The sequence below is a fragment of the Trachurus japonicus genome, chromosome 14 (genome assembly GCF_045865225.1).
Source record: "Trachurus japonicus isolate A0001 chromosome 14, Traja_1.0".
In the NCBI taxonomy this organism is placed as follows: domain Eukaryota; kingdom Metazoa; phylum Chordata; class Actinopteri; order Carangiformes; family Carangidae; genus Trachurus; species Trachurus japonicus.
Genome location: NC_140920.1, coordinates 32,707,898 through 32,733,710, shown reverse-complemented (window position 1 = coordinate 32,733,710; position 25,813 = coordinate 32,707,898). Strand labels below are relative to the sequence as shown.

Below are 25,813 nucleotides of genomic sequence, written 5' to 3'. Positions count from 1 at the left end.
CAGGACCTGTGTGACAGTGTTTCGTGTAAATAAAACCTGCAGTCCTTCAGTGTTTCAGACGTTTAATAACGACAACAGTAGAATTACAGTAGAAACCAGCAACTGTTTGGACAATAAATATACGACAAATAACAAACTGACACACACACACAAACATACACACATGATTGTGTTTACATTTATACTGTTATCATATTGGTCTCATTTTGAACCTGCAGACAAAACTCAGGGGGTAAAGGTTCGACACACAAACTCTGCATCTGTACGGCTGTGTGTCCGTCCTCAGTGAAAGACAGTCTGTCTCCAGCGCTTGTCTGGGGTGAAGGGCCACAGACAGTCTGTGATGGCGGAGGTGAAAGGTCGCGGTTGGACGCTCAGGTTCAGCAGCTCCAGACGAGAACAGTTGAGCTGGCTGTTGTCTGGACGAGGAGCCGCCGCCGCCGGCTGCTCCGTCAGCTGCCACAGACACAGGGTTAGTACCACAGGTATCACAACCATATTAATATATCCATAGAAATTAATTGATTAAAGAGATAGTTCAGCTATTTTCAGGTGGGGATGTATGATCTACAAATGCCCATTAAAGGAGAATTCTGGTCATTTTTGACCCCTAAATCGTTGTCCTGATGGTCACCCAGTGTTGGGGGGAGCAAAAAACTCAACTAAAATTGATGCAGGCAACGACAGCGCCAGCCTATGGGGGCAATTTTTTCAACCACAACAAACACTCAAAAAACAATCAAATATCTATGGTACATGACTGGAGTCCTTACGAAAGTGTTTATTTTTTGTAAAGAATGTAGTAATGTCTTTCCAGGATGTTTCAGAGTTCGGCTGTCTGAGGTGAGTGATTACATACAAAAACACAAAGTTTATGCTGTTTATACTGTACACTATGAGTTCAGTGGTGTGTCATAAGTATTCCAGTCATGTACCATAGATATTTGATTGTTTTTTGAGTGTTTGTTGTGGTTGAAAGAATTGCCCCCATAGGTTAGCGTTGTCGCTATCCCTAGCGGTGTCTAGCCATAACCCGTTACGCAAATACCGCCATCTTGGACATCCCGCAATGCATTGTGGGTATGCACCGATGCACTCTGGGATTGAAAGCGTCCAAACAACACCGCAGCACCGTGCTCCGCGGCTCTGACAGACGGGCCATGGCCGCAGTGGACACAGAAGATAACTTTAGTAATATGACGGTTAGTCATAAATGTAAACGGAATCAAAATAAAACTAGTGAAACTAGTAAATCAACTTGGAGCTCGAGCGTTTATAAGAACCAGGCGCATATTTGCAACAGGCTACTTATTTTTGCAATGACCAGCACCCATTATGCACAGAACAAGGAGGTCACTGCAGGAACACTGGAATAAAACTACTTTAACCCCCGACATATCTTTATTGACATCAGACAATAAATACGACAGCTTGTCTGTGTTACCAGACACAGGAGCTGATCAGAGTAGGGGTGTCAACGTTTACAATTTTTTTTTTTTTATTTATTTATTTTTATTTATTATTAATTTCAAACAATTCTTATGCTCAGCACAGAAAATCTATAATATAATCTCTGTTGTTGTTACTGTTCAAAAGAGTCAGAATAAGGAAGGGTCGGATCGAGAGCAGCATTCATTTACAAGTTTAATCTGCACCAATAGCCTACACCTTTTCTGAATAAATGTACGGCCACAGCTTCCGGCTCTTCCCTTGGCTCAGTCATCGGACCGGGCACGACCGGACAGGTTCGGATCGAAAACATTTACTACCAGGGTTTTTTCTGAATTATAAATATTGAGGCGGCCGCCTCTGTCTGCGTTTGTACGGAGGGAGAGATCAGCTGATCCGCTGCTGTTTACTTTCTCTCTGAGCGTCTCCGCCTACCGATGTTCAGCTGAGGGAAGACGCTGCTCAGCTGTTGAGCTGAGCGTCAGCAGCAAGTTGATAACCAGCTTCGTACCGTGTTAACTCGGACCGGGGCTTGAGGTTTTGTTAAGATGGAATATGAACACAAAGACGAGTCTCCTTCGCAGTACAGGCCGGAGGAGTCGGTGTTGTTGTTGTTTTTTTCCCCCCTCGGCCTTTATTCTGAAGGGACAGCTGGAAAGAGACCGGTAGGCTACGCGCAGATAGAGGGGGGAATTGACACGCAGTTCAGGCAACATTATCACCCCTAAAAATATATATTGGTGAGAAATGATCGAGGAGGAGGGGGGGAAAAGACGTGTAAACGACTATTGATTTTTCTAAACGGTTATGATTTGTTATCCGTGTACCTGTTTACACGTGTAGATGTTGACACTCCTAGATCAGAGCTTCTATTAGTCCAGCACAATCTGTCACGTCTCTGTGTGTCTGTGTCGCGAGCAGGAGGAGCCGCTGTTGACAGGTGAGGACGCTATAACACATAGCCTATTACTATTTGGTCATATACAAGGGATGTGAACTAAAATATGGGGTTCGTCATATTACAGCGGCTACGGCCGTGATTACGAACCACAGGTTACAGCTGTCATGTGTCAGGAGGGGGGGCGGCAACCGTACCGTACCGTGTACACGTTTAAAACGGAAAGCATTGCACAGTTTACACGTGTACATATTTTAGTACGTTCACATCCCTTAATAGAATATTATTGTGTTACAGCGTCCTCACCTGTCAGTCAGCGGCTCCTCCCGCTCGCTCTCTCGCCTGCAGGTGCACACAGACACAGAGACACACACACACACGGGAGCGTGACAGGTTGTGCTGGACTAATAAGGACTGTGTCGTGGTAACACAGACAAGCTGTCGTATTTATTGTCTGATGTCAATAAAGATATGTCGGGGGTTAAAGTAGTTTTATTCCAGTGTTCCTGCAGTGACCTCCTTGTTCTGTGCATAATGGGTGCTGGTCATTGCAAAAATAAGTAGCCTGTTGCAAATATGCGCCTGGTTCTTATAAACGCTCGTACTCCAAGTTGATTTACTAGTTTCACTAGTTTTATTTTGATTCCGTTTACATTTATGACTAACCGTCATATTACTAAAGTTATCTTCTGTGTCCACTGCGGCCATGGCCCGTCTGTCAGAGCCGCGGAGCACGGTGCTGCGGTGTTGTTTGGACGCTTTCAATCCCAGAGTGCATCGGTGCATACCCACAATGCATTGCGGGATGTCCAAGATGGCGGTATTTGCGAAACGGGTTATGGTGTAACTCTGGTTTACCTGCATCAATTTTCAACCAAGACACAGGCAGTACACTGTTGTGAATGGGGGACAATTAATCAGCATATTTTTGCCGCCGACGAGAAGTCTCTGATTAATCGTCCCTCATTGACAACAGTATACTGCCTGTGTCTCTGTGTTTCTCAGTGGCCTTATACTATTAGATATTATACTTAGTGTCCATATGTACCTCATAAACCCACTTCAAAAAAGCTGAACTATCCCTTTAATGTATTGAACAGTTATTGAACAGTGTATATTTACAGGTATCAGGTGGTCAGACGGGAGCTTGAAGGCCTGAGCGATGGCAACGGCCATTTCATATTTAGTCATCTGCTCCTTCGCTGTGAAGTGGAAGACACCTTTGATGGACGGGTCCTGAGAGACAGAGACGGGTGAGACACAGACAGGTGAGACGGACAGACTGACGAGACACACAGCCGGCTGACCCGTCTCTCTCTTATACCTGTCTGGCCCTCTCCGACAGCTTCCTGCAGACGGCGGCCACGTCCCTGGCGTCGGTGGGGAACCTCTGCTGACAGTGGTCCAGGGTGCAGCTCTCCGTCGCCTCCTGAACCTTCAACCACAGAGATGTGACGGCGCTCTCCGCCACCGACTCCACCTCCCCGAACAGGACGGGCACCCGCAGCACCAACGCACCTGACGAGACAGGTGGAGGGAGGTCAGACAGACACGTGGTGACAAGTGGACAGCACTGTCCCCACCTCTTTGAGCAGAGGACTAAAAAGTTGCACACTCAAATATCCCCAACCAGTTTCACTGTTTTTTTTTCTCCCCAACATGCGTTTTGTTACGTAAACCGTGAATATGAACCCCTCTGTGGGCGGTAGATGGCTAAACCTCGTTCTGTGATCGTGTGTGTGGAGTTATAAAATTTGTAGGTAGATGAAAGAGAGATATTTATATTTTCTTATGATAACATTGAATATTTACACTACTAACAGTCATATTTAGCATGACGAAAATTATTTTAAGAATTTTCACAGGAGTTCGCGGCCGTTTGTTGTACGTTGCCTAGGAGATCTGTGCCTCGCGAGAGTGTGTTGTTGAGACAGAGACAGGTTGTGAACAAAGTTCATTTTCTCCTGACGTGTCTGTCTGAAAATTGCCATTTTTGTGTCAAAATGTTCAGAAGAGATGTGGCTTATAAAAAATGAGTTCAAAATTTACTTCAGTGACTGTGGGGCGAAAGGATCGACCATAATCTGTGTTCACGTTCAATTTTCCCATTGGAGTCAATACACTCAAGGCTGCCTCTGGTCTCCCTAAAGGGGCGTGGCCGTGCAGAAACCCACGTGACATGCATACAGGAAGCTGACTCGTCATGGGGGTCTTGGTTTATAAACCGTCTTTCGCTCTACCAAGTGAGCTAAACACCGCCCCAAAACAATACTGTATTTTGTTATCATTAACTGTAACTGACCTACAGTTGCAGTAGCCTAGATCATGTTGTCAAAATAATCCGATTACTAATCATTATAGTAATAGTCAGTTGTAATGATATTTGGAGTTGAGTTGGAGAGGTGAGGCCATAGCGCCGGCATGTGGACATGCTTAACATGACAGTCGCTCAAGCAGGTCATCAGGGGAGCTGAATGCCTGCTTAGGAGTTTTGAAGAACATTGGTGGACAGACAGATAGAGGGACAGGTAGAGGGACAGGTAGAGGGACAGGTACCTGGACAGTGGCGCAGCGCCTCTCTCTCCCCCTCCAGCTTACTGCGTCCGTACACGTTGAGCGGGTTTGGACTGTCGTCTTCTCCATACGGAGGATTCCTCCCATCAAACACATAGTCAGTGCTGATGTAGAGGAAGAGGGAGCCACACACAGCTGCACACACACACACAGAGGTTATTATACACATATTACACACACACACACACACACACACAGCATCATGTCATCACTGACCTGCCTCCTTGGCCAGCGTGCTCGTGGCATGCACGTTCAGGTTCACAGCTGCTTCCGTGTGTCTCTCCACAACATCTGGACGTCTCTCTGCTGCACAGTGGACGACCACGTCCGGCTGAGGCACACACAGCTCATCATTAAAGGGATATTTCAACATTTTGGCAAATTCGCCCATTGCCATAATCCCAATAGTCATAGCAGTAGGTATTAGGGGTGTAACAGTATATGTATTCGTCCCGTGCCTTCACGGTTCGTTGCACACAGTCACACAACGAATACGCTTGAGTGAATTTTTTTTTTTTTTTTTTTAAAGTCGAGTCCTCACTCCAAACTAGGTGGCAGTAATGAGCCCAAAAGCTGCCAGCAACCGTCATTACAGACAAAGAAGACAAGTGATGAGAGTGTGAAGTTAGAGGAGCCGCCTGCTTCATTCATGTCACCGTGTGGCTTCTCAGTGAAACACAACGGCGACGGCTCGTGACTGGTAGCCAGGACAAATTCCGTCGCCGATGTTTCACGGATGCGTCGCTAGAAACGCATCAAACACGTTAACGCAAGTTGTGTGCAACAACTTATCTCCACCGTGTTTAAGCCTCTTGACATGAACACAGTCAGGACCAGAAACATCAGCAAAGCAACTGGTATTTAGTCTAAATTAACTGTGTAAACCAACATTGATGTTAGTTTCTTGTATTTTTGTTTTTTTATATAATAGTTGCCAGTTGTCAAGTGCAAGTTTTTTTTCCTCTAGAATTAATAAATGGTATTATAACACTCCTAATGCACTTGTTTTATTTTTTATTCTATTTTTTTACTTTTATAACAGAAGATGGTTTTTAGTTTTACATTCAATTAGTGTCTGTTGTACCGAACTCGTACCGAACCGTGACTCATGTGTACCGTTACACCCCTAGTAGGTACGTTACCTTTGTCGGTGCAAGCTGTTTTTAGATCGGCGGGGCAGAGACGTGAGCTGCTCAGCTAACGCTACGGAGGCATATGGTATTTCCGCGTTTCCCCCATCAAACTCATCAAATACACAATCCAACAACTCCGAAATGCTCTGGTGGACAAGTTGTGACCTGCACATTCACCACGCTATGAAATAATAACATACTGTATAATTATGTAACATTACGACACACAAAGCAAATCCTCGGAACTACTTGCGCTATTGAAATCATTCCGCCCTGCAGCCGTGTCCAGCATGTAGTTCTGGCTACACATTTGCCCCAAAAACAACTCCCGTCTCGTAACATTCCATTATATTTCATGGCGTGGTGAATGTGTGATGAGTATGCGTTAGCTGAGCAGCTCACGTCTCTGCCCCTCCGATCTAAAAACAGCTTGCACGGACAATTAAAGGTAACAAACTTACTGGTGTGACTGAGTACTGTATGTAGTATTGTTTACAGTACAGTGTGTTAGTACCTTGTACTCGTACATCAGCCCTCTGACAGCATCCTCGTCAGTGAGGTCACAGCGGAGGAGGCGGGGCCTGGCCCTCCTGTATCCGGTGCCAGTAACAATCCAGCCGTTGTTCTGGAACTCTCTGCAAACGGCTCGACCCAGAAGACCTGTCGCCCCGGTGACCAGGACCTTCAGACCCGGGGCCGCCACCTCCTCCTCCTGGAGGACACACAACCAATGATGTCACCTCATCACCTATAGAAACACCAACAAACTACCACGATTCTAGATAACACATCAGATAGCAGGACAGAGGCAACTGTTGGAGACACTGGGCTCATTCATGATGTCACTTCCGGTCAACTAATTACCATAAATCATTAAACCTCCATCCATTGAGAGAACACACACTATTATGACATGACTTTAATAATCAATATCTCTTACAAATACAAATACAATTTTTTTTTAAAGAGAGACAAAAAACAATGAATCCACTGATCAATAACTGTATCAGTTTAAATAAAAATGCTAATCTGACGATTGACAAACTTCCCAGGACAGTAAGCTGGTGTTAGCCGTTAGCCGTTAGCCGTTAGCTCAGCTGCATCGGGGCTTTACCTCCACCAGCTGCACGCGGCCCGGGCTGAACAGGATCCTGAGCTCTGCGCCTGGACGGCTCATGTCTGAGTCTCTGATATCTCTTATTGATAAGTATCGATCACTCCGCTCTGCTCCGTTTTTTAAGATGCGCACTTTCCCGTCTCTTCCGCTTCCGCATTGATCAGCTGTTTGCCGTAAAGCGGCTGTCGTGCCGATGCTACCTGTTAGCATGCCGGCTAATGGGCTTCAAGAAATAGACGGAAAACGAAAGTCCGTGTGTTCAGACTACTACTCAGTGAAGTCTAACCTGGACCGGGTCTAACACGGTCAATATGTCGGCGTCGGTGCTGAGAGGAATAATGACACAAACTGACAGTTTACCTCCCGAGCTCCGTACCCAAACCCCGGCATCTGATCCGGGACCAGCACTCGGACCAGCTCTTGGACCAGCACTCAGACCAGCTCTCAGACCAGCTCTCAGACCAGCGCAGACGGGGACAGTCTAGCCACGGGCGTAGAAACCAGCAGAAAGCAATAAAACCCAGTAGACACCAGTAGACCACTTCCCGCTGCCACAGCTTTTCCTCTTCTACGTCTTCTTCTGTGGTTTGACGAAGCACAGACCACAGCCATGTGTTTCCGCCTCCTGCTGGTCAGTAATTTCCATGGATCTACAGTTCACATTCACTGTCCAGCAGTGTTGGGCACTTTACTTTGGAATAAGTAGCGGGGTAAAAAACGCCCCCCTTTAGTTGTTGGCTTTTTGTAAAACCTTTGTTTTTGGTCATCTCTGGTTCCCTCACTTCTTTTGCCTATTATGTTACATAGACACATAAAGAGCTTTATGTCTTTGGTTACCACCCTTATCCCCTAGTTTTTTCCTCTGGGTTTGTAGGCTAACATACAAATAAACGATTGCATTATTATTAGTAGTAGTAGTAGTACTACTGCACTACTACTACTGTTATGTCTGAAATATAGTGGATTGGAAGTATGAAGTGGTTTAAAAAGTGTACTCCAGTAAGTTAGTTTCATGTTCACCACTGCTAGGGGCTTCTTATCTCCAGTCCCCAGGGTCCACCTGACAGTACACTTCTTGCATCGTATTAGTGATAAAATAATAATTACAATATATATATTTAATATTAATTTATTATTGGGCCTGAGGACCTGAGTTAAGAAACTATGTAAAACGAAAAAACAACCACCTGGTGGTGCTAACGTTAGCTAAGTTAGCAAAAGAAAAAAACGATAGGTTCAAACCAAACATAACTTACTTGCTCAAGGGTTAAGGCAAGCATTGCCAGAAGTCTTCTCATTCGAAGTCGTCGTCTACGACGGGCTCTTTCACGTTGCTGGTGCAGTGTGAACCAATATGCCAGACTAAAGGCCATAAGGGAGTGTGGCTCCATTTTCCCCCTCAATTGCCGTACGTTGTTTATGGCAACAACATCCGGACGTTAGAGACGCGGCCGTTATTTCTCCGATTTTAAAATAATCTGTAGCCTACCGGTAAGTCTGACCACACAATTTGTAAATGATGTGATAAGAATCTCTACAGGAACGACACCGTACATACAGTAAATTCATCAAAATCACATTATTTACAAGTTAAGCTTACATTCAAGTTGCTTTATGGCTTATTACTACCAGTGGGTATTGGGGTAACTAGGGTTTTCATTTTCTCTTTACATCAACCTACAGGATGTTGACCAGAAATGCCAGCTTTTCTTTTTTTCTTTCTTTCTTTTTTTTTTTAATAAAACTGAGTTGAGAGGCATTTCTGCTGGCATGTGAATTTTTTTCTAGGCTATTATATTTTGTTCCATATACACCACATGTTGATTTATTTAATGCTGAGTTAAATGAATATAATGAGTTTATGGAGCCTAGTTGCTAAAGCAACAGTTTTACAAACTTCATTTCTCCAGGGCTATGTTTGTCTCATGTTAACATTTTAAAAAAGGGTGTATCCTTCCAACACAGAGGCTTATTTTGTAGCCTCAAAATATGCCTACATCAACTTACCTCAAAATCAGTTCTTTGGATTCCCGCCCACTAGTAAAATGATTTCAATGCTAAACAAAGATTAGCAAGGCTGCTTCGATCCAAGGAAAGAGCTGAGATGAAAATTGTCAACATAGGGGTCAGTGGTCTACTCTAATTAGTTACAGTTGTCACTTCCCCAAGAAATAACTGAGTTAGTAACTTAATTACTGTTATTGAAGTAACTATTGGGTTACTTTTCCTCATGAGACACATTCCATAAGACCATCCCCGGAAAACCTGAGTCCAGACCAGGATCAGTCTGAGGGTCCTCCTTAGTCCCCCAGAGACTCCACGTGGTTCAGCAGGTTTGGACCAGGACCATCCAGGTTTTCAACTGCTGCTGAACCATCTGAGGTCCCGCCCACCTACCAGAGGCTTGTTAGTGAGCCCCCCCCTCACCACCACCACCCCCAGGTCTGGCTGCATGCTTGAGGCCGGCTGTTGGGAGGGGGGCTGCAGCCTCGTCTGTCAATCACCTCCTAAAATAGAACCCTGCAGTCCGACACCGACTCTCTCTATTTGTTTGCCTCGATGTCTCTCTACCCTTCTCTCTCTCTCTCGGGACCTGCAGTCTGTCAGCAACACTCATACTCGCTTGACCCGCTCTCTCTCTCTGTTTATCTGAGCCCCTCTCTCTCTCTCAGTCAGCATTGCCTACCCTGACTCTGACTCATGTGGATCGGTGTCTGAACTGAAACACTGACGTCCCGGAACAGAACCTCTTGTGGATCAGGTCATACCCCACCACACAACTGGACCAAAGACCCGGTCCTAAACGCTGTTGGACTCTGACCACCGGCCTTGGCTTGGACTAGAACCAGGACCAAGACCGCTATGAGAAGTGTGAACCTGTGCCTTTGACAGGAGGCTCTGATCCAGATCAGATCCGGTTCCTGCTCCGGGTAAGACCTCGTTCTGATTCAGTTTGTTGATTCTGTTTTCAAGTTTGGTCCGGCAGCTTCATGTCTTGATGCTAACGACTGACCCGTGACCCCTTCAACTAACAGACCTCTCAGCCAATAAGACACGAGTATTTTCCCGTGACCACTTTGTGACTGGTCCCTGCGGTCGTTAATTAGCTCTGCCCTCACAACAGAAAACGGTTGATTTTAAAATCTGTGACGAGTTTCTCCAGAGACAAAACAATGAGCAGCAGAGTGGACCAAGGAGGAGGACAAGGCGGAGGAAGAGGAGGAGGAGGAGAAGGAAGGAAGGTCTTCCTCAGTGCTCACCGCTGCCCTGAGGTTGAGCTGCTGCCATATCACGACTCTGAGACGATAATCCCTCCACCGTGTTCACTAGTTCCTGAGTTCAACTGCTCCGGTCGGTCAGAGGCCAATTACCTGGAGGTGTCGTCCTGTCCCTCTGAGGGGGAGGAGGAGGGGGGAGGCAGCGTGAGTGACTGGTCCGAGGAGGATCTTTCTCTCCATTTCTCTCCATCCGTCATCCTCCCATCAGAAGATGAGGAGTCAGACACGGAGAGTGGCTTCAATTGTGTTGAGGTTGCCGTGGAAACAAAGGTTAGTCTTATTTTTCATTGATTAATTTCATTGATATGATGTGGTCCTGTTTGACTGAGGATCAAGGGTCAGAGGTCAGGTTTAACCCTGAACTCTGACCTTTGTATCAACAAATCAAAACTTTTTGTCATATGCATGAAAACGTATTTTTATATTTTATATATAACCTGAACAAATATTACACACTGGACCTTTAAAAAAAAATCACTTTCATCCATGAATTGACCAGTTTATTGATCGTCTTGTTTTCAACTGTTACGTGTCCAGGTGGAGGGTCAGGAGGGGGGTGTGCCAAAGATGGTCCCAAAACGACAGATACATCTGAAGAAGAAGCAAAGCACAGAGAAACTACAGGTATGATTACTTCCTGTTCACCTGTTGCTTCTCCTGTCTGCTCTCCTGTCTATTCACCTGTCTGTCTGCTGTCTTGTCTGTCTCTCCAGGTGATACTGAATGATGGACCTTCTGAAGGGGGAGGAGCTGATAATGGGGTGTCATCCCATGAGCTCCTCTGTCCAACGGTCCGTCCCCGCCCTGACCTTTTGCTACGCCAGCACAGTATGCCCGCGTCCTTCCGCACACGTATGACAAACAACAGTGACGTTGACAGCAACAGGGTCTACCGGGGTCTGGTTGCAGGGGCCAGCCAAGGTAACAACATGTCCTGTCTGAAACCACCACCCCCCCCCCCCCCTCTGTACCCACCAGGTTCTGGTCTGATCCTGTCTGTGTTTCAGGGCCTCAGGTGGGACGAAGCGGCGAGCCACAGAGACGTCTGCAGAAGTCCATCTCTCTGGATGAGACAAAAACTAAGATGGCGTCGTGCATCATCAAGAGCGTCCTCTCCAAGAAGATGCAGGTGGAGCAAAGCAACACCCAAACGTCTCACCTGAAGAAGACCCCTGAGACGTTGCCCGTCCTTCCGCCACCTGCAGACCAGCAGGCGGCGAGGGAGGGGGGCGGAGCGGGCGGAGCTTTGTTCAGAGGCCCGGTCCACGTGGTGAGAGACGTGAGGAGTTTGGTGAAGAACACCTATAACCTGTCGTTCCCCACAGCAACCACATCTGACGAGCGCAGACCAGCCAACTTCAAAGTGATTGGTCAGGAGAATAGCCCCCCCCCCACCTACCAGCAGGCTGTGGGGGTTCAGTGTCACCGGAAGAGCAACTTCTCCAGAGGACACATCAATAAGATTGCCGCGTCTCTCAGCCAATCACTCGACAGGAAACAGAGTGACACACTGAGTCGTCCAATGGCACAGCAGCGACGAGGCAGCGAGCCCCCCAACCCACCCCAATCGCAAGGAGCCAGAGGCGCCCCCCTCCCCCCTCTGTGTTCATCGAGCATCCACCTGCACCACCCTCCTCCACTAAGTAACACTGGGGGACAGAGCCCCTGCTCTCTGCCCAGGAACAGTGCCCCCCCCTGGGCAGGTCCATCCAGCCTGACCCCCGGCCCCCCCAGCAGCTCCTCCAGCACCGTTCCTGTATTCTCTGCCCAACATCCTCACCTGGGGAAGGTCAGCTACGTCCACAGCCCCCTGAACTACTTCCAGATCCAGCTGCAGCCCCTCCCACCCGCTCCAACCCTCCAGCTGCTGAGGAGGTCTGAGGAGGACCAGTCCAACCGCTTCATCCAGTCCTGCCCCCCTCAGCAGACCAGGACCACAGGAGACCAGGACGGACATGTCAACACGGCGACAGCGGCCACACAGACTCTGCAGCAGCCGTTTCTGTCCAATGTCCAGGGTGTCTTACCTGCACAGGTGGGCAGTGACCTTCTTGTCGACGTCACTGGTTCGGCCGTACCACCCGGAGCCCTCCTCGGTGGCCCCGCCCTCTGTAACGTGATGCTAGAGCCCAAAAGTGGGCAGTGCTACTATGTGGACACGCCCCCAAAGCATCAGAGAAAGATGTTGCTGGATCCAGAGACTGGTCAGTTCATCCAGGTGCTTCTTCCTGCAGCTAGCTCGGTCCCCAACGCCACCATGTTTCCTGTGTGCTGTCCCAACCCCGCCCCCACAATCACAAACCCCACCCCTACTATGCTACAGATGGGCACTGCTAACCCCACTGTTGTCTCAGTGATGCGGTTCCAGCCGACCATGGCCTTCCCCTCCCTCTACACCCCTCTTTGCCTCCCCTTCCCCCTGCACACACCAGGTAACTTCACACATACAGCACCGTGACGACATTATACTTCTCTCGTCTAAAAGTCACTACGTTTTTTGAATGGGATTTTGGTAAAATACCTCAAATTAGGTCTGTGGTTAACAAAAGCTTAAGCGAGTTTCGGGTTTTGTTCTATACGACATAAAACACATCAGTAAGTACCCTGCTTGTGAATTTTGAAGCTTTTATATGTTGTAAAAAAAGGCACGGCAAGGCAATTTTATTTATAGCCCATTTTTACAAACAGTTTGTCTCAAAGGGTTTTACACAGCATCATAACAACATCCTCTGTCCTTAGACCCTCACATCCACTGAGGAAAAACTCCTGAGAAAAAACAAGAGAAACCTCAGGGTGAGAGACAGAGGAGGGATCCCTGACCCAGGACGGACAGACGTGACATAGATGTTGTATACAGACAAGAAAACAGTTTATAACACAGAATATGCAAAAACATGTAAATGATTACAGTAACAAGAATGAAGGCAGCTTCTGGTGGGAGGAAAGGCAGGGAGAGCTGGCCAGCTTAATGGGAGGACTGGATGGCAGACTGGTTCATGGGAAGGGAGGGCAGGCTGGTTTAACAGCAGGGAAAATGGGGGTAAGAGGGCGATGCAGGTGGCGGTTGGTGCAGAGAAATGGAGCTCCGGTGGATCTGTAGAAACACAGAGAGAGTGCGAGACGCCAAGGCCAAACTACAAAGTGCAACAGATAAAGATAATATACTGAGAGGAGAGGAGAGGAGAGGAGAGGAGAGGAGAGGAGAGGAGAGGAGAGGGCTCTGTGTAACCAGATGTGTCCCCAGCAGTCTAAGCCTATAGCAGCGTAGCTATAAAATGGTTCAGAGCTACCTGAACCAGCCCTAACTAAAAGCCCTGTCATAAAGGAAGGTCTTAAGTCTAGACTTAAATGTAGTTAGGGTGTCTGCCTCTTTGACCCATGGAGAGAGCTGGTTCCACAGTAAAGGAGCCCGGTAACTGAAGGCTCTACCTCCCAGTCTGTTTTTAGAGATACTGGGAGTAACTAACAGACCTGCGTTCTGGGAGCGGAGTGCTCTGGTAGGACAGTAAAGAATGATGAGGTCTTGTCTCTGCAGCAGGATGCTGTGGTCGATGGTGTCAAATGCAGCACTGACTGAGATCCAAAAGTACAAGTACAGAGACGAGACCTCTGTCTGAAGCTATAAGAAGATCCTTAGAGGCTTTGACCAGTGCTGTTTCAGTACTATGGTGTTCTCTGAATCCAGATTGGAAAGTTTCAAAGAGCTCGTTGCTGTGCAGATGTTCATGTAGCTGCTCCAGGACAACCTTCTCGAGGATTTTGGAGATGTAGGGGAGGTTGGATATAGGCCTGTAGTTGGCTAATACATCTGGGTTGAGAGAAGGTTTTTTAAGTAAAGGGTTAATGGCAGCCACCTTAAAGGCCTGAGGCACGTAACCTGTGACTAGGGAAAGATTGATTTGGTTCAATATAGAAGTGTTAACTAAGGGGAAGACATCCTTAAGTAGTCTTGTCGGGACGAGATCCAGCAGACAAGTGGAAGTAATTGCAGAAGTTAAGTCTGACAGGTCGATGGGGGAGTGTTTGTGTTTGTTTATGTATGTTATTTTATGATGGGTCTTCAACAAGTAAAAACAGTCCAATTTCCCCATTCTACAATGTTTTTCAAACGAAGTGGCTGAAATCAGCCTAAATCAATGGAAAGCTTAGTGGTGGTGACGTCAAAAGTCATGCGACCGTGTAGTAGTCCGTTAAAGCCTAATGTTAGCTTTTTACTTCTGGCAATCGCATTTAAGCTTCAAATACGGTAGAAAAGGTGTTCATATGTGAAGATTACCTCACTGAACAAAACTTGTAAGTATCATAAACTTGTGTTAGCCACAGATCTTATTTTCTGACATAATCCAAAACACAATGCAAAAATCCCATTCACTTTCTTTCCCTGGAACCAGCACCTACTAAACTTCCGGGTTTTGACGTCAGCCCTGGCACACTCTATTCAGCAAACGCTGCTAACATGTAACTGCTAACATATAGACGCTAACATGTAGATGCTAACATTTAGCTTCCACACCGGCATGTTACATCTGGATCATTTGGGGTCCAAGGAATGTCACATGGACCGGAGGAGGAGCCAGAAATCAAACCATGGAACCACCGTTGAGCCCTCTGAATAGCGGACAGTTCTCCCCCCCGACTGTCAACGCCTCCCACCCTCACCTGTGGGACAGGAATGACAGGCAGCGTCAGAACTGACTGTTGTACTGGACCGTGATGGTGAGGAGGAGGCAGATCCCCAGGGCCGAGCTGATGTTTACCTGTCCAGCTCTCACCCTCACCGCATTTGAAGTTTTTCTGTTTGTTGGTCACTGATTGGATATTTATTTGTACTGGCACACGTGTCACTTTGAGGTCGTAGAGTAGTTCTCACACAGATGCTCAGGGGCACAGCAGTAGCCATCTTTAAGTTCATTGTATAAAAAAATGTTTTATTCAGAGTTTTCAAAATAAAACGTGCTGATATGAAATTCACTTTAAACACAGACAGTCTTGACCTTTATTATGTATATGTGACATAATATTGACAAATTTATGATTCTGACTGTTCAGATGTATTGTCATGATTAACCTCCTGAGGGCCCGTCAGCCCCAACACTGTGTCATCTAAACTGATCAGAGCATTCATCATTTGATAATCATTAGTTCAACAACAGAAAACCAGGCAGAGATCATTTTGAGAGCTGCTTCATTGTTCAAGACAAAAAATCTCAACACTTCTGATTCTCATATCTGAACACTAAAATATTACAAAAAGAATGGTGAAATAATATAACAAAATAATAATAAGATGGAGCTAATACAACTGTAAACATCTGTGGGCATGCACAAGGTGTGAGTTATTTAGGTGTGAGTTATTTAGGTGTGAGTTATTTCTACTTTAATATTAAAACAGTCATTACTTCACTACAGTTGTGGGTGGGGATGGGTGGGTGTGTTTGTGTGTGTGGGGGGGTGTGGGTGTAATAAGCCCATTGTGACTGTTGATCGAACTGAATGATTAAACACTATGATGAAATAATTTTGTCACACACAATAAATAAAACATTTTTGATGTTATAAACAAAAGTGATTTAAAAAAAAAAACGCCTCTGTTCAAGGGACACCGTTGCCTGGTAACGGTATTGATCCTCCGGTTAACATCAACCGACTGATGGTTATCTGCTGATTGATCGACATCCGTTGATCACCTGCTGATACGGCAGATTGGATTTGATCGAATGCGCCTGGACAGAAGAACCTCCTGCTGATTTGTTCAGTCAGCTGACTGATGACATCACAGTCACACCTTGGTGCTGGTCACGTCGCCGTCAGCAGCTTCCTCTGCCTCTCCCTCTCTTTCTTGCCCCTCCTCCTTCTCGGGTGTCGGCGTGCGATCAGATGCCCTGAAACCTCTGAAGGTGGGGCTGATGGGAAACCGTCTGAGCCAGCGAGTCCGCCTGACCACGCCCATCCCCAGAGGAAACTCATAAGTGGAGGAGGAGGAGGTGACTGAGGGAGTATTCCACTCGATCAAACCTCGCTCCTTTCGGGACCCTGAAAACAGAAGAGGAGAAAACATATTTTCTGTCCATCACTCCCTCCTCTGTTCCAGAGACTAGATTCTCTGCCCAGGCCTGAGTCCAGACCACAAGCCAGGACCTACACCCTCCCCCAGGACCCAGGTCAGATCATAGATGTCATGTGGAGTTCACTGTTGTGTGATTATCAGGAACATTTTGTGTAAGAACAGTGTGATTTAAACCATGGCAACTGTGATCAATGCATCAGAAGGTTCCAACAAGTCACATATAATCTGCACCAACAGTCCATCAGTCAAACAACTTGGAGCTGGAGTTTACAACTTTAACACACATCCTATTTAAAGGGATAGTTCAACACTTGGCCCATTGCCATAATCCCTATAGTCATAGCAGGTTCGTTACTTTTATTACCAAACTATTTTTAGAACGGCAGAGCAGAGCTGCGAGCTGCTCAGAGCTACGCTACGGAGGCTAATGGGATTTCTTGGTTTCCCTCATCAAACTCATCAAATAGCCTACACAATCCAACAACTCCAAAACGCTCTGGTGGACAAGTTGTGACCTGCACATTCACCACGCTATGAGATAATAACAGAAAGTTACCAGACAGAGTTGTTTTAGAGGTAAATCCAGAGACTGCTTGCTGAAAAACTGTCCCTGAAGGCAACGTGCATCAGTGCTCTCTGAAACGTTGTCTCGTAACGTTCTGTTATTATCTCATAGTGTGGCGAATGTGCAGGTCGCAACTTGTCCACCAGAGCGTTGTGGAGTTGGTGGATCATGTATTTGATGAGGTAAACCAAGAAATCCCATGAGCCTCTGTAGCGTAGCTCTGAGCAAAGGTAACAAACCTACTGCTATGACTACAGGGATTATGGCAATGGGCCAATTTGCCAAATTGTTGAACTATCCCTTTAAAATGTTGGCTTTAAATTGGGTTCAAGAACATAGATACAGTCTATTGACGAGCTTGGATGTTCTGGGCCCAATCTAAAATCTAAAGTGTTGATCTAACCTCAGCTGACCGAGTGCATATGTGTGTGTGTGTGTGTGTGTGTGTGTGTGTGTGTGTGTGTGTGTGTGTGTGTGTGTGTGTGTGTGTGTGTGTGTGTATTACCAGGCATTGTGTTGTCGAGACAAAAAGCTATAAAACCTCCAACGAACATCTCGGTAGACAGAAGTACCGTGAGGATCTGATCCAGTTCTTCAACACCTGAACAAACAAGAGTTATCAGATGTGTCTGATTCATGTCCGGCAGGTCTATGTAGAGCTGGCAGCCTCACCTGTTTGGATGGAGTTGGGGTGTGAGTCCAGGTATGTCGGCAGCGTCATACCAAAGAAAACCGAAAAGCCAAGAACGAACAGATTTCTAGATGAGTTCAAATCCACCAGCTGCAGGTTGGACAGACCCACAGCCGTGATCATACCTGACAGACCATAATGTGAAGATGTAAATGCAGTTATGTGAATTTCACAGTTTATATTTTCAGCCTTTATTCAAATATATTCAAACGAGAACTTTGAACTGCAATGAACAAACCCACTGACTTTACCTCCTTTTCATTTGTGTGAGATTAAATCTTCACCTGATTGTACTTAAAGGGCAAATTCAGCAGTATAATGTATAGTGAGAGCAGACCGATCTTACCTGTTTTGGCTGTTTACATCCCTCAAAATCTGTTTTTTTTCCCACAGACAACGCCAGATGTATTCAAACAGCACCACAACACCAAGGCGTTTGTTTTCGTCAAGCAAGCGGACATGTTTGTAAACGGAGCTGTAATATAAAGTCTCGTGAAGTCTTGCGCGATCTTGCAAAGTCTCGCGTGATAGTCAAGTTGACGGCTAACTATGTTTACAGGTGGTCTGTAGCTCCCATTTGTTTTATCAACAAAGGACTATCAACCCAGAGCCACAACGTCTTGGTAGCAGTCAGAGTAAGTCTGGATGTTTATTCTACCTGTAAACTTAGTTAGCCGTCAACTTGACTCTAGCGCAAGACTTTGTATTACAGCTCCATTTGTCGGCTTACTTAAAGTGAAAAAAACCCTCAGTGTGTTTGAAGCCATCTGACACTGTCTGTGAAAAAAAATGTGGTTTTGTGGGATGTAAACAGCCTAAACAGGTAAGATGGGTCCACTCCCATTATACTGTGCTGTGGTGATGCAGAGACAGACAGAACTACTGCATAACAGGAGATATTAAAAAGAAAACCTTCAGATTCCTTCTTTTAGACCTAAAATATTAGGAAACTAGAGCCCCAGGTTGAATTTGCCTGGACTTGTCCTTTTAAGTGGCTGACACTATTTGATTGACACATCTGGTTTATTGTGATGTCACTTGTGATGTCACTCACCAAACAGCGTGCAGAACATCCCTCCGAGGATGGGGTCTGGCAGCGAGGCGAACAGAGCTGTGAACTTCCCGACCAATCCCAACAGGAACATGATACCAGCGCCATACTGCACCACCCGCCTGCTGCCGACCTGTTCACAGGGTCAGAGAACCAAACATCCACACCGTCAGCAAACAACCCACACTTCAGTCACCTCTGGCCAGGATCCAGTAGGTGCAGGACCACCTTGGTTACCTGTTGGCTGAGTTACCTTGGTGATACCGAGAACACCTATATTCGGACTGGAGGAAGTGGAGCCATTTCCTGTTCCTAAGAGACCAGCGATGATGCAACAGAAGCCCTCGATGAAGATCCCCCTGAAACGCACAAACACCAGTTGCTGTGTGTGTCTGCTCTAACACATCAATGACTTTTCTTCTTGTTTACTTCCTGTCTCACCTGTTGATGGCGTGGACAGGAGGGGGCGGGGCTCCAGACAGACGAGCACAGGCATAATAATCTCCAATCGATTCCACAATTCCTGCCAGGGTGGCACTTAACATCCCCAGCACCCCAGCAACTGTAACCACTGGCAACCCCCACTGACCTATCAGAAGTCAAAGACATGTTGGATGAACATGTTTAGCTAAACATCTAGCATTGTCTAAATGTAAAATTGCAGCATTGCTTTGTGTGTCAGTGTGAGCTAATGTGGGCTCACGTTAAAGGGATAGTTCAGTTTTTTTTTAAGTGGGGTTGTATGAGCTACAAATGCCCATTAAGTACACTAGATGCAGCTAATCGTCCCTCATTCACAACAGTGTACAGTGTACCAGTGTTTCTCAGTGGGGGGGGGGGTACCTTTCTACCGCAGATATTATACTTAATGGGCATTTGTAGCTCATACAACCCCACTTCAAAAAAGCTGAACCATCCCTTTAAAGGGACAACGAGGAGTTTCTATTTGGTTATAAAAAAGTATCACGTTAATGTGGATGAATCTCCACTACCCACACTTGTTAATTGGCCCATTTTCGATAAATATATTGTTTTGTCTCTATCGTTATTTTGTTATTATTAGTGGTGGTGGAAATGCTGGTCGAGCCGACCAGTGTTTCCTTACTTTCGGTTTCGCAGCGAGTCATGAGAATAACGCAGCCGAATCGCCGTTTATGGTCGGAACTACGACGGTATGTGAACCTCTTTGAACCTCTGACTTTAATTATTGATGAATGAAAACATGAGTCCGTCTTGCGCCAGTCAAAGAATTTTACGGTGTGCGCGGAGGCTCATAAATGTAGTGTGAAAACGCTTCGCTTTTCCAAAACTCCTCGTTGTAAGCTAAACACTCAACAAGCAAGGGCTCTGATTGGCTGACTTACAGGGGTAGGGAACTCTGAACCAGGGAGATGAAGTCATGATGTCACCTCGAGCATCGGTCCGAGCTCTGTGTCCATAGCGACCCGGGTCGCTTGGCAAAAGGTCAGTCAGGGTGAGGACGTAACAGACGAGCCAGACCAACATGATGGCGAGGATAATCTGTGAAGCAAGACATCATCAGCACCTGTTTCTGTAACAGTGTGTGTGTGTGTGTGTGTGTGTGTGTGTGTGTGTCAGTGTGTTTACAGGAAACATCTTGAAGACTTGGACTCTGGTGGACCTCAGTCCTTTCTTTCGGCTGTAAACAGGAACAGGAAGTGATGTCGCTCTCAGATACTGAGCAAACAGCACAATGAGCAAAATACACCTGAGGAGACAGAGGTAGAGAGAGATTTAGCTGTCTATCTGTTCTCTGTCAGAAGAACAGACAGACACACAGACAGTGTCTCACAGTGCTGACACGCCCCAGTGGGACCCGGCTCTGTCTCCGGCCATGGTGAAGACAGACAGACCGATCAGTGAGACGGTTGGGGTGATGGTGAGTGGACCGATGTACTCCAGCAACAATCCTGGCAAGCCACACAGCCCGACCACAAGCTCCACCACACTGGACATGATGATGGCACCTTGGATCTGAGACACACAACACACAGTGGGACAGACACTGAGCAGGCTGAGTCTGTCCAGACCCTCAGTCCTCCAGGGAGAACAAATGAACCAACAGCCACAGCCAGTTCACTGAGACTACATTGTCTAGACTAAGCCCAACTTCCACCTCCTGAGTTTCTGTTTGATCCTCTGTTTCTGATCTGGATTTACCTGGACCCACCTGGACTCACAATGAGACAATGAGAATCACGTACCTCTCTAATTCGGGGTTGCCAGATATGTGAGGTGTTCAGAGGAAGACTCCAGTTGCCATAAATCTCCTCTGCAGAGAAAAAAATACAAACACATTAAAGGGGTATTTCAACATTTTGGCAAATTTGCCAATTGCCATAATCCCTATACTCTTAGCGGTAGGTTCATTACTTTTAATTGTTGGTGCAAGCTATTTTTAGATCGACCGGGCAGAGACGCGAGCTGCTCAGTATTTCCACATTTTCCTCATCGAACTAAATACACAATCCAACAACTCCAAAACACTCCGGTGGACAAGTTGTGACCTGCACATTCACCACGCTATGAAATAATAACGTATAATTATGTAACATTACGACACATGAAGCAAATTCTCAGAACTACTTGCTTTTGAAATCACTCCGCCCAGCAGCCGTGTCTGGAATGTTCCGTTATGCATTTACCTCTAAAACAACTCTGTCTCGTAACGTTCTGTTATTATCTCATAGCGTGGTGAATGTGCAGGTCACAACTTGTCCACCAGAGCGTTTTGGAGATGTTGGATTGTGTATTTGATGAGTTTGATGAGGGAAAGCCTGAAATACCATATGCCTGCATGGCGTTAGCTGAGCAGCTTGTATCTCTGCTCCGCCGTTCTAAAAACAGCTTGCACCGACAATTAAAGGTAATGAACCTACTGCTATGACTATAGGGATTATAGCAATAGTCAAATTTGCCAAAATGTTGAAATATCCCTTTAAACTGCAATCAGCAATGAACAGGCCCTTAGCAGAGCGCCACCTGAAGCATTCCAACCACTGGACTCACCACACTCATCCTCCATCTGAGTCTTTAACACCAGCCTATCAGTCTCTCACTGTTCTATCAGTATAGTATTTATTATAACCTGGTGTAATATTCTATTTCTATTTCATTTACAAGAGCTTCAGTGTGCTTGGGCCCTAACATGATCACAGACTGAGAGAGACACAGAAAGATGGACCGACTGTCTCACCCTCACTGGGACACTTCCAGCGGTCCAGACCAAGGATTGCTTGAGCAGGAATCAGGAAAGCAAACGCACTGGCCTGAAAGAGAGGAAGTCTACATACACACACACAGAGTCAGACACACCTGTTCACTTCCTGCTCTCTATGCAAATGACCACATCATTTAATCATCAAACCAAAGACACAACAAACCAGGGCCTCAGGCTGGGGCTGACCCCACACTCACCTGACTCCCACCGTGGTCTGGATTAGGGTTGTGACTCCGACCGTGGTGAAGATGGTTCCTATCAGTTGACTGATGGTGTTCTGGTCTCGGCCCACACACATGGCCTCGGCCAACAGAAAGGGTACGGCTACAGTCCCACTGAAACATGTCAGGTAATGCTGCGGACACAGTAGAGAAGTTACGAAGGTCAAGACCAAACTTCCCAGTCTACCCACCATCCAATGTTAATGTTAACAATCACAAACGCAGAATTAACCAGTGCAAACCTATGAACCAGTATACAAGCCTTACCTGAAGTCCCAGTAAAATACACAGGTACCACGGTGGAACATCTTCAATGGTATAAATCATGTCTGACCCCGCCCCCTTCACTTCCATTGGCTGTGTAACTTTTTTGTCTTCTCCCATTGGCAGGTCAGTGACATCTACCTTTTGAATCCTTCTGTCAGGACTCTGATTGGACACACACACCTGTTAATACAGGTACACTGTTACATTCAGTCACATTATAACAACAAAGGTCTGAACAGGTCTGAAACAGGTTCATGAGAACCTCATGGGGTGAACACCTCAGGGAGTGAACACCTCATGGGGTGAACACCTCAGGGAGTGAACACCTTACTGTGCGTTCACACCAAAAGCTTCCAAAGCATCAAAAATGCTCAAGGGTGTGCTTCAGATAAGACAGATTCCAAAACGGCAAATATTTTCAGCCGTTTTGGTCGTCAAAGTTCGATCACGCTGGTCATCGGGGAGCCGAAGGACAAAAAAAAGAAAAAAAAGGCAGCCGAAGGACGTCTCTATTCTGACAGGTTGCTGCCGAACCGCGTCATAGCTAATTACCCTAAAGTTAACCAAGGCTCAACTTCTTGCCTGGTGACGCTTTGGACGCTTTGGAAGCACGGTGATGCCAGTTGATGCTTTGGTCGCTCAGTGTCGCCGGGCTCTCATTGAAAATGAGTTGACTTTTGACGCTTTGGAAGCTTTTGGTGTGAACGAACAGTTAGGGAGTTCTCACAGACAAGACCATGAAAACTTAATGTACAGCAAGTGCCAGCACTTTTGAGGATTTCAACGACTTTTCAAACAGCCACAGATATCTTGTGCTATGACTAAAATGACACGGAATATCTCAAATGAAAGGGCAGACTCTCTGCTTTCACCAGGAAAAAAAGGTGAGTTCATAGCATGTTCCACTTTTTAGTTATCCTCATTTGAATACAGCATGTTTTCTCCAAATTCAGCATTCTGGGAGGATAATTCTGTGAAAAACATCTTTAAAGTGAGGGAGACATTTTCAAGCAGAACTCTCTTTTTACCCTTTAATTTTTTTTTGCCGATGGGATGACTGATGATTCTCTCTGTCTCTGTGTCTGTCTGATTGTCTCTCTCTCAAATGACCTAAATAGGCTAATCTTTTTTTTTATTGGTGGGATAATGGATCAAAGAAAAAATGCAGCGTCACCTTTGATAAGGGTCACAGTGACACAGGTCACAGTGACACAAGTCACAGTGACACAAGTCACTGTGACCGATTATCTGTTTGTTTTGATATTGTGAATACCTAAGACATTGATTACAAGAAAACAAAGGCTTCAACCAGGGTTCACAGGTTTGATGAGACACTTGTTTGCTATGGTTACATGATGGCATGATCAGGGGGCTTCTGGCCATCCCTTCATGGTTCGGTCCATTCATGGTTCGGTCCATTCATGGCCAGTGTACCGAGCGTCGGCTGCTACAGTTTGCTCCCACAGCAGTGGGACGAGTTTGTTGTGGTCACATGATCAATACATCCATACATGTGATGCGTGATCACATGCTTCCTTTCATCATAGGAAGGAACAACAAAATTTGTCACAGGGTGGGGAAGGGCGCCCCTAGTATAAACAGTAAAAAAAACCAAAACTCATCTAAACTCATTTTTGGCACGCTGGGCTTTAAAAAAAAACTTGTCAAAACTCATTTTTGGCACTAAATGAGTTAATGCTACTGCTATGTTTGCTGCCTTTTTTGGATAAGCGGGGAACATAGAACATGGAACCCAGAAAACATAGAACATTAACCGATCACTGGCCATTTTGTGAAATTTTAATTAATGATTAAACTGAAGAACATGTTGACCAGACCACACCCTCAGAGACCCTGACCCAAGGGAGAACCAGGACCAAAGTTAGTCCTGCTTCATCACACACTTGAATTTGTCCCCTGTGTGTATGTGTTTTTTTCACTAGAGTTTAAATTAAGTTCTGACACCTGGAGGTTTCTGTGTTTTAAATGGTTAAATCAGTTTAAATCTGTGGACAGGCCTTTCAGGTATGAGACACCTGGAGATGTATGAAACAGTCCACCTGTTCATCACATGTTCACCCTGACCTACAATTTACTGTTCATCACATGTTCACCCTGACCTACAATTTACTGTTCATCACATGTTCACCCTGACCTACAATTCACCTGTTTATCACTTGTGCACCTATTCCACATTCCAACTGTTCATGACCTGTCCACCTATACAGACCACTTGTCTCCTCTCCTCTCCTCTCAGTACATTTTTGAACTGTCATTTTCTGTTGTACTTTGTAGTTTGGCCTTGGTGTATCGCACTCCCCCTGTGTTTCCACAGATCCACCGGAGCTCCATCTCTCTGCACCAGCCGCCTGCATCGCCCCCCCTCCCGCCCTTTCCCCTGCTGTTAGACCGGCCTCCCCTCCCTTCCCATGAACCTGTCTGCCATCCAGTCCCCCCATTAAACTCACCAGCTCTCCCTGCCCCCCCCCCCCCTACCAGAGGCTTCCTTCATCAACTCTTGTTAACATTTCCATGTTTCCCACATTCTGGTGTCATAAACTATAAACTGTTTTCTTGTCTGTAACAACAACTATTGCACGTCTGCCCGTGCTGGGTGAGGGATCCCTCCTCTGTTGCTCACCCTGAGGTTTCTCCAATTTTTCCCTGTTAAAAGGGTTTTCTATGGAGTTTTTCCTCAGTGGATGTCAGGGTCTAAGGGCAGAGGATGTTGTTGTGATGCCATGTAAAGCCCCTTGAGACAAACTGTTTGTAAAAATGGGCTATACAGTAAAATTGCATTGCCTTGCCTTGCCTTGCCTATTCACAACTTGTCCTATTAGTTCATCAACTGTCCACCTGTTCATCACCTGTTCTACTGTAGAGTCCACCACTCCATCACTTGTCCACCTGTCCTACAGTTCACATGCTCATCACCTGTTGACTGACTGTTGTAGAGACAATAATGCATCAATAATGATCAGTTTACCTTATGGTTGTCTTCCATTTCACCTGCAACTGTCGGACTTGAAGATGATGAAGCACCGAAAACCAAAGAGAGAGTGAGAGAGTGAGTTTTAGTGTTTGAGGCGAAAGTCCACAGTGAACAGATTATTAACCACACATTCTCTCTCTCTCTCTCTCTCTCTCTCACTCACTCACACACACACACACACACACACACATACTTAGAAACGTGACAGGAATTTCTCACCTGTTCAGGTGAGTCACTTTCTCCGCAATAAGTTTTATGATCAGTGATTA

The 25,813-nt window shown here is 46.1% G+C and overlaps 3 protein-coding genes across 7 annotated transcripts; 1 reads left to right on the top strand and 2 right to left on the bottom strand.

Moving 5' to 3' along the window:
- Positions 1 to 45: 45 nt before the first annotated feature.
- Positions 46 to 7,748, bottom strand: mat2b (methionine adenosyltransferase 2 non-catalytic beta subunit methionine). Of its 4 annotated transcripts, none has more exons than XM_085798842.1 (7): positions 7,532 to 7,748; positions 6,569 to 6,766; positions 5,138 to 5,252; positions 4,904 to 5,056; positions 3,672 to 3,865; positions 3,470 to 3,583; positions 46 to 456 (listed from the first exon to the last, which is right to left on the bottom strand). In XM_085798842.1, the coding sequence occupies exons 1-7, from the start codon at positions 7,559 to 7,561 to the stop codon at positions 283 to 285; spliced, it is 978 nt and encodes a 325-aa protein (XP_085654968.1). In that variant the 5' UTR covers positions 7,562 to 7,748; the 3' UTR covers positions 46 to 282. The 4 variants fall into 4 exon arrangements, with proteins under 4 accessions (XP_085654968.1, XP_085654969.1, XP_085654967.1 ...); XM_085798843.1 differs by having other exon boundaries at positions 6,569 to 6,763; positions 7,532 to 7,643; XM_085798841.1 differs by lacking the exon at positions 7,532 to 7,748 and adding an exon at positions 7,169 to 7,356 and having other exon boundaries at positions 6,569 to 6,763.
- Positions 7,749 to 9,748: 2,000 nt separating this feature from the next.
- On the top strand, positions 9,749 to 13,184 carry LOC146975146 (uncharacterized). 2 transcript variants are annotated; one of them, XM_085798837.1, is made up of 5 exons: positions 9,749 to 10,101; positions 10,335 to 10,719; positions 10,987 to 11,073; positions 11,163 to 11,370; positions 11,457 to 13,184. In XM_085798837.1, the coding sequence occupies exons 2-5, from the start codon at positions 10,345 to 10,347 to the stop codon at positions 12,905 to 12,907; spliced, it is 2,121 nt and encodes a 706-aa protein (XP_085654963.1). In that variant the 5' UTR covers positions 9,749 to 10,101; positions 10,335 to 10,344; the 3' UTR covers positions 12,908 to 13,184. The 2 variants fall into 2 exon arrangements, with proteins under 2 accessions (XP_085654963.1, XP_085654964.1); XM_085798838.1 differs by having other exon boundaries at positions 9,995 to 10,101; positions 10,326 to 10,719.
- A 2,174-nt stretch (positions 13,185 to 15,358) lies between these two features.
- slc23a1 (solute carrier family 23 member 1) lies at positions 15,359 to 25,613 on the bottom strand. Its single transcript, XM_085798839.1, has 14 exons — positions 25,539 to 25,613; positions 22,553 to 22,732; positions 22,262 to 22,419; positions 22,041 to 22,129; positions 21,049 to 21,116; positions 20,637 to 20,818; positions 20,432 to 20,552; positions 20,188 to 20,344; positions 19,265 to 19,412; positions 19,077 to 19,182; positions 18,827 to 18,956; positions 17,754 to 17,897; positions 17,587 to 17,682; positions 15,359 to 16,482 (listed from the first exon to the last, which is right to left on the bottom strand). The coding sequence occupies exons 1-14, from the start codon at positions 25,554 to 25,556 to the stop codon at positions 16,229 to 16,231; spliced, it is 1,851 nt and encodes a 616-aa protein (XP_085654965.1). The 5' UTR covers positions 25,557 to 25,613; the 3' UTR covers positions 15,359 to 16,228.
- Between the last annotated feature and the right edge of the window lie 200 nt (positions 25,614 to 25,813).